Source organism: Patella vulgata, chromosome 1, assembly GCF_932274485.2.
Source record: "Patella vulgata chromosome 1, xgPatVulg1.2, whole genome shotgun sequence".
NCBI classification, from domain to species: domain Eukaryota; kingdom Metazoa; phylum Mollusca; class Gastropoda; family Patellidae; genus Patella; species Patella vulgata.
The window spans coordinates 79381238-79394881 of NC_065879.2; the positions used below are offsets into that span (position 1 = coordinate 79381238).

The 13644-nt window shown below is 37.9% G+C and overlaps 1 protein-coding gene across 1 annotated transcript in view; it reads left to right on the forward strand.

Moving 5' to 3' along the window:
• LOC126814131 (centromere-associated protein E) overlaps window positions 1-13644 on the forward strand; it is a 49117-nt gene that overhangs the window by 23947 nt on the left and 11526 nt on the right. Inside the window, exons 3-13 of the mRNA XM_050539193.2 lie at window positions 1403-1533; window positions 2569-2820; window positions 3646-3816; window positions 4228-4353; window positions 4524-4622; window positions 5034-5129; window positions 5411-5635; window positions 6526-7287; window positions 7883-8155; window positions 9254-9421; window positions 10799-11065. Of these exons, the coding sequence (XP_050395150.1) occupies window positions 1403-1533; window positions 2569-2820; window positions 3646-3816; window positions 4228-4353; window positions 4524-4622; window positions 5034-5129; window positions 5411-5635; window positions 6526-7287; window positions 7883-8155; window positions 9254-9421; window positions 10799-11065 (2570 nt within the window). The remainder of the gene's footprint in view (window positions 1-1402; window positions 1534-2568; window positions 2821-3645; window positions 3817-4227; window positions 4354-4523; window positions 4623-5033; window positions 5130-5410; window positions 5636-6525; window positions 7288-7882; window positions 8156-9253; window positions 9422-10798; window positions 11066-13644) is intronic.

The following is a 13644-nucleotide window of genomic DNA, read 5'->3' on the forward strand; positions in this document are numbered from 1 at the left end:
TCATGAATGGAAGTCAAACAGCAGATCGGAACCTAATCCAATAAATATCGCACGCTAGTGATGCCATCGAGAGTTGATTACGGTCTTGTCATGTTAATAAATGTCTAATTAAAGATACATTATGGAAGATGAGATTAAAAGCTGCCAGTTCTAACTAAAATAGTTAAAACTAGATAATATAAAGGGGATACGCTGAAAATCTCAGTCAAATTGCTCCACTCTGAACCGAATTACAAGCGATTGAAATTTAGGCCTAGATTCGATCAACATTACTAAAGTCGGTATCCATTTTTGGATTTAATCGTGAATGAGCGCTGACCAGCAGAACGGATTCAAATCCAATGAAAATCCGACACATAAGATGCCATGGAGAGTTGATTAATGTCTGTTCATGTTAATAAATGTTTAATTAATAATTTAGATAACATTTAAGGCCTAAAGAAAGATCTGTAATAGGCAGATTTAGCTCTTGTATAATGCATGTTTAACAGTTTATATAACATTTCAGACCTAAAGAAAGACCTACAATAGGCAGATTTAGCTGTTGTATAATGTATGTTTAATTACACCTTAAGATTATTATTTTTGTATAAAATCGATATTTAATTCATTGTGCATATTGGTTATGGCGATTGTCGGAAAAGATGGTCCTTAGTGATAATTCATTGATTTACTGATATTTTATCATATTATATTGATGTTTTGTTTATTATCGAGTCTTTTGATACCCGGCTTCGCCAATATTCCTGAACCAATGGCCCGAGAAATCCCCCTCTGCCCATTGCTGGATTGACTTCTGATACTTGAGCTTTTGAGGGAGAGCGTCCATTCTTTCCGTACAGCAACATGACAGCCATTCGTTTAATTTGAGGTCTTCCCTAAAACTTTGGACAGTAATTTAAGGTATTAAAAACGGCGAAATTGGGCGTAACGTTTTGTAAACATATCTGGAACTCTGTTTTAAACCCAAAATGATACTGTCACGCAGTTAGGGATCGGTTGTTAATCCGACTATTGACCAGTCATAATTTGGAACAGAAATTTGCTTTCGTTACAGCAGTGTTGAGTGGGATTAGGTCTAATCAAACTAAACACGGCGAGTAGTATGGGCTTACCCCGGAGCCCAAGATTTGCCTACTAGCCCTGCACGCTTTCCCACTGCAGCTTACATCATTAGTTCCTCGTATTAAACTTAATTAACATAATAAACACGGTTACCCCCCCCCCCTCATCCCCCAATTAACCGTTAATTGCAGTAAACAGCCCAAGATTGATTTTTGAGAATGTAAAACTAATAAATGATCTTGACCTTCATATAGCATGGTCTAAAACATTCTCGGGGTCATGTATTTATTTATTTATTTATTTTTCTGAAAGCATCGTTTATTTATTTATTTTTCAGATAGCATCAAGAGCAAGCTACGTGACAAAGAAAGTGAGAACATACGTCTAGAGGTCCAAGTGACGTCATTGCAGGAGGAGATTGAAGAACTAAAAGACGAGAGTCAGAATACAGAACTAGAACTCATGCGGGTAATATGCCATCCTCTTATATTGTCATACGGAGACACTGTCACTTAGTGGAAGCCGCGTTGGCTTGCCAACCTGGCGGTCTTGTCTTCGATCTTGGCGTTGGTCTAGAAAGTTCAAGGGATTTTCCATCATGGCTCCTCCGTCAGTGGTGCATGACGGATGGGACCGAACACCAAGGTCCCGTGTGCTCACTGGAGTTACATAAAGGTACACTTGGCAGTTGGAATTCGGCATAAGTGTAAGCGGTAGAGCCGCGATCCGGGGCAAAAGTTCCCTCAAAGCACACGGTATGGCATATGCCCATCTTCATTAGCCAAGTCGGTGGAGAAAGCTAAACACCATTTTATTTTTATGTGGCTTAGTTAATAAAGCGCTGGCTCGCTAATCAGGCCGTCCATTATGGAAGCTGAAATTTATAAACAATGTTTATTTTCATTAGACGAAAAGGACTATAATTCTTAACGAATTCTTATTATAGCTGGCAGTGATATTGTCCATAAATTTTCTTGTAATCATGAATTTTAAGCAGTGTTCATGTTCACGAGAGAAAAAACTTTCACTGATTTCCGATAATTACTTTCAAAAATTATTGTTTTTACAACATTGAAAGTTCTTTTGGGCGTTCTAGCGGCTAGAGTTATCATTCGAGCAGCGTCTATTCGTTCGGATGGGAGTTGGACTTCGATGGCCGAATGGTTAGTACGTGCGCGTCGTATCATAAGGTCTTTCATTGAGTCAACTGGCGTGGTTCCGATTCCCCGGTTGTACGTGACAAGGAGTAGGGTCGCCTGTCCAACCTCGTGGGTTTCCTCTGGGTCCTCCGGCTTCCTCCCACTGCTAAAGACCATATGTTAGTCCCGAAATGGCCCAATTTGTGTCGAGTGGACGTTAAAAACCCCATTTCTCTCTGTCTCTCGCTCGAATAGTAGACGGAAACACCGCTGTCTGGAATACATGCTCCATGCCCGTCTTCATTATCTCGGTTGTTACAGAACAGTAGAATGTTAAACCCCATTTAATTTGGTTTAATTTCAGGAACTGGAGATGATACATGATAAAAATTCTGTATTAACTAATTTATTGGATATTGTTAATGAACGAGCTGAAACAGCCGAGAAAGAACTAGAACAACAATATCAACATCATTCATCACCTTCAGAACGAAGTGCTAGTGCCGTTAGTGCTTTAAGTGGTGCCAGTGTCGGCAGTGATGACGTCTTCCTCGTACCACCTTCGTTACCATCACTAGGGGGAGATAAATCTATGGTTGTCAACAGGGACTGGGAGGTAAGAATCGATTGTGTGGTGTTTTTATACATCGACATTAAACGTTGTGGTGTTATTTATTCTTGTCACCCATATCCGCCCGACCGTTTGCCCGTCCTCCATACGTACACACTTCCTTATGCACGCGATAGATTTTTCATTGGATTTTAATGGCGCTTGGTTGCCATATCTATGATATCGCGGATGAATTGGAACGTGATTCGTCAACTGTATAAAAACTTGTTGACTTTGACATTGCAGAATACCCTAAAAATAGTTTTTGATCGCGATGGAGTCAACATTTATAATCGGGTTTTAATGCAAATGGGCATGTTGCCTTATATCTGTCAATGTCAGATTTATTGACACGCGTCAAACATAGACTGCGAACGCGGTATATTCTACACTTTTCATTCGATTTCAATTAATGTTGACATGGTGGTCTTATTTCCATATCTCTTGTGTATAAGATAATTTGTTGTTTTATTCCGAACAAAAACGTCAAAAATAAGAGTCTACGAATTGTATTTGATTTTAATAAATCCATGTGCTATGAAATATTCGTTAACTAATTATATGTTAAAATATCCCGTTGACTTGCCCAGATTGAAATGAAACGACCCGAGATAAGAAGAAGCAGTGGAACAATCCGGTCTGAAAAAGCTGGAAAACACATCTGTGATCATGACCTTATATAAAGCAGTTAATAGTGAAATGGTGTTATGTGAAGGCCCAGAGGGAATTATACGAGCCACGAGGTTTTATTTAGCAGTTGTCAGCTCTGAATTACGGCGGCCTAAATTCGTATTTGATTTTAAAACCGTGATTGATTGTATTTCTGTTTAGGGCCAGTTTAAGAAGAGGATCTCGTCACTAGAGCGCCTTTTAGCTGAAGAGCGTCAGAAAGTTCATACAGTGGAGAAGAAATTGCGTCTGGCTGATCCCGACACGCATACGTCTGGTATGTCCGATGACGTCAAACTACATCTACGTGAAAAGGAATTATTACAGGATGAGGTATTACTGACCTTTACCCCTTGTTTTAATCTTAGAGTCACGGTGAGTACGGCACTGGCTCAGTGGACTCTGGTTAGATGACGGTGTTGGCCTAGAAAGTTCACTTATCTGTGGTGCAGATCAGATTGGAGGGGGGGGGGGGCAATCGAGTAAATACTTGAATATCGGGTAATAAGGCATGCGCGAACTGAATATTATGCTATGCCGAACAATCACCACAGCTAAACCAATTCTGCTCATATTAAAGTTGTATTGGGGCCTGGTAAAACTGTGACGTAGCTCAGTTCCGTGACACCCCATTGCAATTCTGAACGTTCCGGATTGACAATCGAGCACCCTATAGTCTAACCACCGATACAAATGAACTTTCTTAACTTCACAAAGTGTTATATATGTCCCTGTCTTTTACAGTTATTAGACCATCAGAAAAACATGCGCATAGCTACAGATCAGATAAAAGGATTCAAGGAGAGGTTAAATATAATGGAAGAAGAAAATCTGAGACTAAGAATGGACTATGGGAAACTCTGTGACGAGGTAAATCTACAGTTATTTAGTAAATGCTATCATTACAGGAAACGTTCCAGTGGAAAGTCTATTGAATGAACTGTTTACGATCAACAAATGGTCAAATATATATATGCTCCTTGCGAATACCATGTTTGTGTATATTAGTTTGTTTCTCAAACTCATCTTTCTTTTTAAAGTTGGAACAGAAAATGTCCGAACATGAAAAAACACCGGAAAACGAACTGGAAGTCTCTTCAGCTAAGTCACTCTCTGCTTCACCAGGACCCAGACCACGGGTAATTATTAATCATATATTTATATTTAATATACATTGCAAAGACAGAAAATGAAATGGAATGGTGTTTGGCGTTTGTGCCCAAACTATGCTAACAGAGATGGGCATATTCCATATACATTGTGCTATTAGGAACATTTTGCTCTTGCACCTTGAGCGGATCTTTATCGTTCTGGTAATAGTATACACGGGAATCTTGGTTTGTCGTTCCACCCGAATGTCCAGACGCTTTGCCTTGCCAGTCACCCGTTCTTATACCACAGAAAAGATTGAGACACGGAAGAGGAAAATCGCGTGGTACTTTTTCGCCGACATTTCTACTGAGCCAGTGCTAGACGTACGGAGCTGGCATCAATGATACAACATTATTTTATGCCGTTTTTTAATAGTATATATAATTTCAATTTTCCAGTCTCCAATTGCTGACACAGCTGATATTGGTAGATTAAAGGAACAGTGTGCTAAATTCAAACTGAAAGCCGAGGAGTTGGAATACAAAGTCGAAGAGGTAAGGTATCTTTAATGTATCATCATCATCATCATGGTCGTCAACCGTCATTGTCAACATCTTCGTCAGCATATAATAATGGCGAGTGCTTAACGTAATATAACAATATTGCCAACATAATCAGCACCATTGCCTTCCTCGAAACCAACTGCACTACTCGGTGTAAATGAGTGAATCAGACATCCTGAAATCAAAGACACTGAATGGCGTTCTCCCGTCTTTATTGGACCTGCTGATGCAGAAAGATAGGACCTTAAGCCCCCATTTGATTTCATTTACAGCTGAACGAGATATGGAGATCAAAGAGTGCTGTTCTGGAACAGAGTAAAAAAGACCTAGAGAATGAGATTACATCCCAGGGAACAGAGATGGCGGTGGTGAAACAGACCCTTGAAACGTTGAAGAAAGATTTATGTGACAAAGAGAAGAAAATAACGGAACAAGAGGCAGAGATTTCAGAGAAGAATTCGGCTTTAAACAGACGTGAAGATTTCTTACACGAACAGGTAATATGATATTATTTACCTTTAGATCTTACAGATTATTTACCTTTTAGGTCTTAGATTGCAGTCCCCTTGTTCGTCAGTCCATCGGTCAGCCAGTCCGCCCGTCAGTGCACGTCGGCCACAATTTCATGTGAGCGCTCAACACACTCGTTTATCACCCAGTCGTTTTTATATGTACATAGTAGTTATTGCCCTTGCTTGCTTTTTAGATTCTTGGAAACGGCCTGTGAATAAAAAGTTACCATATAATTTTAAATTAATATGCATATTTTAGAAAAGATTATATACAATATAATAAAAAGTTATCCATGTTACATTCTTTATGTGGGCGCAAATTTCGTTGTCAAGCAACCTTTATCATTAAAAATTTTGTAATGCTGTACCCTACTGATCGACAGTTGAGATATTTTCTCCCTAGTGTAAGTCTAGGGCATGCAATCTGTTTAACCAAATCTGTATGCATATACGGGGCTGTGTATTGATTGGACATTAAGGGTTTATTCAACCCAAAATAAAGCAATATCCGAGTTTTGGTGGAAAATTATTGAAATATATAAAAGATAACGAAATGGAATGAAGTGAATGCAAAAGTGTTTCTGGTGAGTTTAGGGATCATAATCCTTTAACTCGGGTAGTTTATTGAACTTGAACGGTGTGTTGATGCGTGTTGATGGCGACAGAGAAGTAGATTATAATGTAGTATAAAAAGGAACAACATCTCAATAAACGAAACTAAGTTTTACATACTCGGTGTAATCTTTTATTGTAGTTGTGATATACATAGTATCCCCACTCCCTTGTTGTCCATAAAGTTAGATTAACAAACAAGGAACTATACCAACTAAGCGAAATTGTAATAAAATTCTATTTATTGTGCTGATTATTTATAGGATGACGTCATACGACAGAGAGATACCGATTTCCAGACTCTGCTGAACCAGGTGTCGCAACGTGAAGAGACCATTAGAAATTTGAGGGAGAACGTCCGAACTCGTGACGAAAGGCTCAAGGAGAAAGATGGATACATCGAAAAGCTTAACAAAAATCTGGAGGAAAGGCAAAAAGAAACGGTCATTCTCCAGGACGAAATCAAAGATACAATGGCGAGTGTGAAGGAAAAAGAAGTAATCATAGCTATTCTGCAACAGCAGATCTCCGAATCTTGTGTCCGAGATACTGGATCGGAGACGGATATCGAAAAGGAGAACGCAAGACTAAAGCAGACGCTTCGGTCTTCGCAGGGTGAGCTTCAAAAAGCCAGGGATGAAAAAGACCGGCTTCAGGGCGAACTGGAGAAATCCAGAAAGGCTTTGAATGAAGCAATGCTGCTGTGGGAAAAGAATCGTTCAGGGCTGCAAACCGATCTGAATATCCTGATGGAGAAGCTGCGTCTTTATGAGATCAACACGACGATGGACAGGAATGATATCATATTAAACCTAAAAGCTGATACAGAGAGATATTACAAAGAGAAGGAGAAGCTGGCCTGTGAGGTACATAATATACGTACAGAACATGATGTTGATACCCGTGGTCTGAAGGAACAGGTGGTGGGCCTTCAGATGGAGCTAACAGAGAAATGCCAGCAGCTTAAAGAGGAAGTGGAGATTGGTACCAGGCTACAACAAGAGGTCGACCGACTCACTGCACAGGTATGCAATTACTATCTGTTAGTCCCAAATTTCCATTCCATGCCCAATTTCAATCTGAACATATACATCCTCAATAAAAGCGTATCATTTGGTCACCACACTGAATGTACTGATTCATAAACTTTTGATATTTATAAAAAGACATATGATTGCTCTGCACTGTCCGTGACATTTTTTGTTAAATGTACATGTATATAAATTTGTAAACTTTTTCACTAAGGTTTATCGCAGTGCTATATATTCTAGCAATAGCCAGTCAACTTTACTGGTGGAATTGTCCATTATTTCCCCTTTCCTGCTTTACAGAAGGAAGGGTCTGGCAAGGAACATCATCTAGTCTATTAGATTTGACGAAAGACCGATATGACGGTGAAAAGGTTAATCATAGCAGACTGCATGACGTATTCTCGTCTTCATTAGTCCAGTAGGAGCAGCGCAGTAGGACGTTAAACCCTATTTTATTTCATTTATATGTTGTTTGCTGATAAAATGGTGGATAGGATCTGTCATTAAGTCAAGTTGCGTAGACTCGATTCCCCGCTTGGTGTAGAAATGTAAGATTTTAAACTCCAGTCCGTTGCATTTTTATTTGCAGGCTGAGATGGCTTATAGGTTACAGCAGGAGGAGAAGATACTGAGAGCTGAATATCTAGCCATGAAGGTTCGGTATGAGACCAGAATAGACAAGATGTCTAGAGATTACAGTCGGGCTCTAGTTACAGTTGAAAATCTGGAGAAAGAGAGGGAATTAGATAAAGAGATAATCAAGGCTGCCCAGAAAGGAATGTTGCAGTTGAAAGATTCCTACACACAGGACCTGATCAAGTGGGAAGACGAAAAGCAGAGATTGGAAAAACATGGAAAAGAGGTAAGATGTTGAATAATACCCAAAATAACATGGTCTTAATGTACACAACCACCCCACCCCCATGAAACACGACACCTCGGTAAAATGGGCGAGTGATACTGATACTGCCAAATATTAAGTTATGTAAGTTATATATTGTACAGTTTCAATTGTACAGAAAATGCTATTCGTTGTCCCTATAAAACACAGCAAAGAGGTAACAGGGTGAATAATCAATGACGTGTGTAAGTATCAGATATAATGGTCTGTTTCCTGTCCATCTATAAACACAACCAACGGGTAAAATGGTGATAGAGCTCCAAAGTAAAGTAAACTCCAAAATAATAACTTAAGTACATTCGAAATAATAACTTAAGTACATTCAAAATAATAACTTAAATATACATTATGGGAGATTAGATAAAGAGCTAGCTGTTCTCAATATCATAGTTAAAATTGGATAATATACAGGGAACTTGCTGAAATTTTCAGTCAAATTGACTCAGTCTGAGTCGAGAATTTAGCGATTGAATTTTGGCCCTAGCCTCGATCATCATTACTAAAGTCTGTACGATAAAAAAACATAGTCTCAACTATCCAGTTCATGATTTAATCATATCATGAATGAAAGTTGAGCAGCAAATCGGATCCTAATCCAGTAAATATCACAAGCTAGCGATGACACCGAGAGTTGATTATGGTCTCGATAAGTTAATTAATGTCTAATTAATAATTTAGATAACATTTCAGACCTAAAGAAAGAACTGCAATAGGCAGATTTAGCTCTTGCATAATGTATGTTTAAGTACATTAAAAAAAATAGCTTATTCAAAATAGGCACATGATATAGTGTGGTCTGTTGTGCTTTAGTCGGTCAACCTATAAAATAATAATAGAACAGGTGTAGTTTGTTGGCGATATCAGCTCGCTGGGAACGGGTGTTTTATAAACCTATTTCAGAAATTGCGTTGTTGGTCGCTTTTTCAATTTTTTTTTATCAATTGTTAATTCACAGTCCTACAAATAACCAAGCTTTTGTCAAATTCTAGTCTGTCAAATAAATATGAATTACACGTGTTATGTCTGGGACTATTTATTTAATTATGTGTTTTCCTACAGATCGAAGATTCCCGTGAATTAGCTCGTGAAATGAAGAGAAAGATCCAGGAATTCAAAGAGAAGGTGATGGAACAGGATAATTTAAGATCCGAGTTAATCAACAGATGTGCTACGGAAAGAGCTAGTGGTGAAATAGAGCGAGCTAACTTACAGAGTAAAATAAACCAGGTACATACTGAGTAATTCACAAAAGACCTACCCGAGTAACTCATATTTGCGAGAAATATTACAAAAAAGTTTACCCATTCCAGGCTTCCAGATCATGGTGGAGTGATTTTCATTTTTGGGGATATTTCTAATTATTCATGGTTTGGTGTACCTAGATTAATTGTTTAACGTTTAATTAAGAAAACTAAATTAAAATTTGAACGGTAGATAACGGATCCATCAGACAGGAGTGACTTGTCTTGACCATATCCTATATATGGTCTGCAGTGCGTCGACAAATTTACTATTCACCAAATCTTTGTAAATTTTGAACGGAATTTAACCACCTTCTAGAGATTCAACTTTCACAATAGTATATTGTACTTTGCAAGGGATTAACAATCGGTCAGGAGACCTCCCGGTCTGTCACTAATTCAGGCCCGTTTTCCATATACGCGCTTTCGTGGTGTTTCCGCACGGGTTTTCACAGGCGATAAAAATCGGTCTAATGCAAATATAATAGGACTGTTTCCATGTAACTGGCGAAACGCACGGGAAAGCGAGTACACGGAAACGGGCCAAATAGTTAAAGTAGGTCTAACATCAAGTGAAAAGACCCTGTAATAATATGTTGGGTAATGGGTATCTTGGGTTAACATTCCCTGCCTCGCGCGCAACAACTACGATCAGTCAACAGTAATCTTTAGTGGCATTTAGCGATTGAGAAACACATGAACAGAACAATCACTTGTTTTATTATATAAACAAACGGTTCCGTTAATAGTAGACTGCATAGGGGAAGTCCATAATCAGGCTAACAGTTTGGTGGCCGTTTCTAAAATGCAAGCAGTATAATACACAAATAACAAATACACAAATTAGAATGTGTAATATTGTAGTGTTTTCAATTAATAATGCCATAACAAATACCCAATGACTAATATGTGTGGTTTAATGGTCGAGAGCGAGACATAAGGTAATATATTGAAGCAACACGAGGGACGTTAGTTCCAAGTGTTGTTTCAATATATTACGCAATGTATTGAGTTCGAGACCATTAAACAACTGAAAATACAGACACTCGCACGTGCTTTGCAATGAAATGCGTCACGCGGGTCCGAAATTTCAACTAGTATGAATATTGTACGCTTGGCACATTGCCCGTACGATTATTTGAAATAATGGTACGCCAATCTAAAACAATTGTCGAGTGTCGACACATCTGTATTTAATACAGATTGGTAAATATTGTTTCAAAGTAATATCTTATGTCCATAATCAAAGATCATATGAATATTTGATTTTGGCTTTGATTTGTTTCAAATAACTGCGAAATTCAAAAACATCTCCATGGTTGTATTTCTTGAATTTTTATGTGAAAATTACTTTGATTTGTAGTTGCAGGAACAGTTAACTTTGACAACACAAGTCCAAAGTAAAGTTCGAGATAAACAGAGCTCGATGGAAACAACTTGGGAGAAAGAAAGGTCTGAACAGAAACGATTGCTATCAGAAGCTCACAGCCTCGCTCTCGATCTACAACAGCAGATTAAAGCACGTGATGCGGAATTCTCAACTAATAGACGAGATTTAATGAAACAAGCAGACCTGGAAAGACAAAATTATGAACGTGAAAGAAAAGTAAAGGAAAAGGCCCTTGCTGATGTAAGAAGTTATAATATTACTATGTTTATAGGGTTTTATTTTCTAATCAGGAATTGGTTCGAAGCACCTTGTAATCTTGGTTCTTCTTGAGGCGACCCCAGGCCCTTAACTAGGGGGGTCGCCCCCCCCCCCTTGCAAAAATTTCGCCCCCCCCCCCCCCGGTGAAAAAATTGTCGACCATAAAAAAATATACATTGTCCGTCACCTGAGAACACTTCCCGCCACCCTCGTTACTCTGAGATAAAAGGAGCTACGACTCTGCAAATTCGACAAAATACATTAACATGCTTGTTCCTTGTTTGGACCATAGCGCATGGATTCCAAAATGGCGGCAGGTTGTTCAGTTCTTGGTTCATAGTGTGCGCTCGTACTTCTGAATTGGCACACTCTTCTGTAGGTCCGTCCGTCCGTCCACCTTTAACAATTTCTTGTGAACAATCAAAGGACTATTTATCATCTGATCCTTTTCAAAATTTATACATGTCGTTTTTCGAGACGATTGCGTGTAATAAATTACCTGGCGTCCTATCGTTTTAGTTGTGACTGACCCACACTTTGTTAATATATAACCATTTCCATGCATCTTCATATGCCAAGTTATATCAGATGTAATACCGTAACGTACTGACATGTGAAGATGGTTTTTTTTTCTGATACGCTAACTCAACTCTGATTTAAACAATTCTCGGACGGATGCATCTTGACATGTCTAAAAATATCGTAACATTGGTTTTAATATACTCCAACCCACCATTATCTAAACACTTGCTAACGTATACCAGACGTGATATCGTGATATTTTTCCGACGTGGTATTCCCTTGTCAGTGGTGTAGAACGGAGGGCCTGACAAGGACAGCTGTCTAGTCCTTCGGATGAGACGAAAAACCGAGGTCCCTTGTATACATTGGAATGCACGTAAAAGATCCCTTGGCAGATGGAATTCGATATAAGAGTAGGCGATAGTGCCGCTGCCCGGGCAAAATTTCCCTCATAGCACACTGTAGGGCGTATGCCCGTCTTCATTAGCCCAGTATAGTAGCAAAACAGTAGGACGTTAAACCCCATTTCATTTCATTTCATTTTTGATATATGTTGGTACGTGAAGACTGATTTTAAGATACGCTAGGAATATCGTACAGTGGGTTTTAATGTAATAAATAATTCGCGGACGGTTTTATATCTTCAGATGCCATGGTATACCAGGCGTGATGTCGTGACATCTTGGCACGTGAAGATGGGTTTTAACTCAACCCTGATGTAAGCACTTCAGAGAAAAGTGCATCTTCACATGCCAATCGATATTGTAACACTCTGATGGGTTTTAAAATACTCAACCAGTAAAGTTACAATTTCATATTTTCTAAGAAAGTCAAAACATAATTATTTTTATGTCTTTTGCTCAAAAGGTTGTCAACTATGGTGGCCCATGGTCGCAATAGCGTTTTTTTTTTTGTATTTCATTTAAAATAATAAAAATATTAGTAAAAAAAAAAAGAAACATTTTTTTTGTTTTGTTTTACAAAATAAAAAAAAGTAATCTTTTAAAATTTAAAAAAAAAAAATCTTTTTAAAAAATTTAAAAAAAAAAAAATCTTTTTAAAAAATTAAAAAAAAAAAAAAAAATTTTTAAATTTAAAAAAAAAAAATCTTTTTAAAATTAAAAAAAAAAAATCTTTTTAAAATGAAAAAAAAAAATCTATATATATATATATAAAAAAAATAAAATATATTTTTAGAAAATATAAAAGAAATAATATTAAAAAAAAAATTAAATGAAAAAAAAAAAATTGAAAAAGAAAAGATAAAAAATAATTCCCGACGTGGCCCATCGTCGCAATAGTGTCTTGTGTATCCAGACCCAGTATACAGCTATCATTAGACTAGAGCGACCAGAAACATTTTGTGGCCCATTGTTGCAGTAGTATCTCGATTATTATGTGTGGGATCTATGAAGAACGTATAAACTCGAACGACAAGAAACGAGTCTGTAGTTATCTCACGTCAACATAATTGTAGATACTTCAATTTTGATTAGCTAAGCACTAAAATAAATCTAATATTATCTATTATCCAATCAAATACTAAAATTTGAATTTTATCTTAGTAAAACAGGCCCCAGACGAAGTCCACGTAGGCTATCATGCTCTATTTAAATTTTGTCTTTGAAATTGATGTTGTCCGCCATTGCACTTTCGCACCTCTTACCCGTTCCTGTGGTCGTAGCGGGGGACTAGCGATGACCTCAGGGAGAGCAGGGGTTTCACAAAAACTGAAGCTAAAATCACTAACATAGATTTTAAAATCAAAGTGAAATTTTAAATTTATGCGTTTCACGAAGATCGATTGTAACTTAAAATTTAATTTTAATAGATTTTAGTTAAAATTACTTGTGGCTTGATGTGAGGTAACTATAGACTGGTTTCTTGTCGCTCGAGTCTATACCATACGTTCTTCATAGATCCCACGTACAGGATAATCTGAACGACAGACCCACGATGTTTGACAGGTCACCCTACTCCTTGTCACGTACAACCGGGGATTCGAAATTACGCCAGTTGACTCAATGACGGGCTTTATG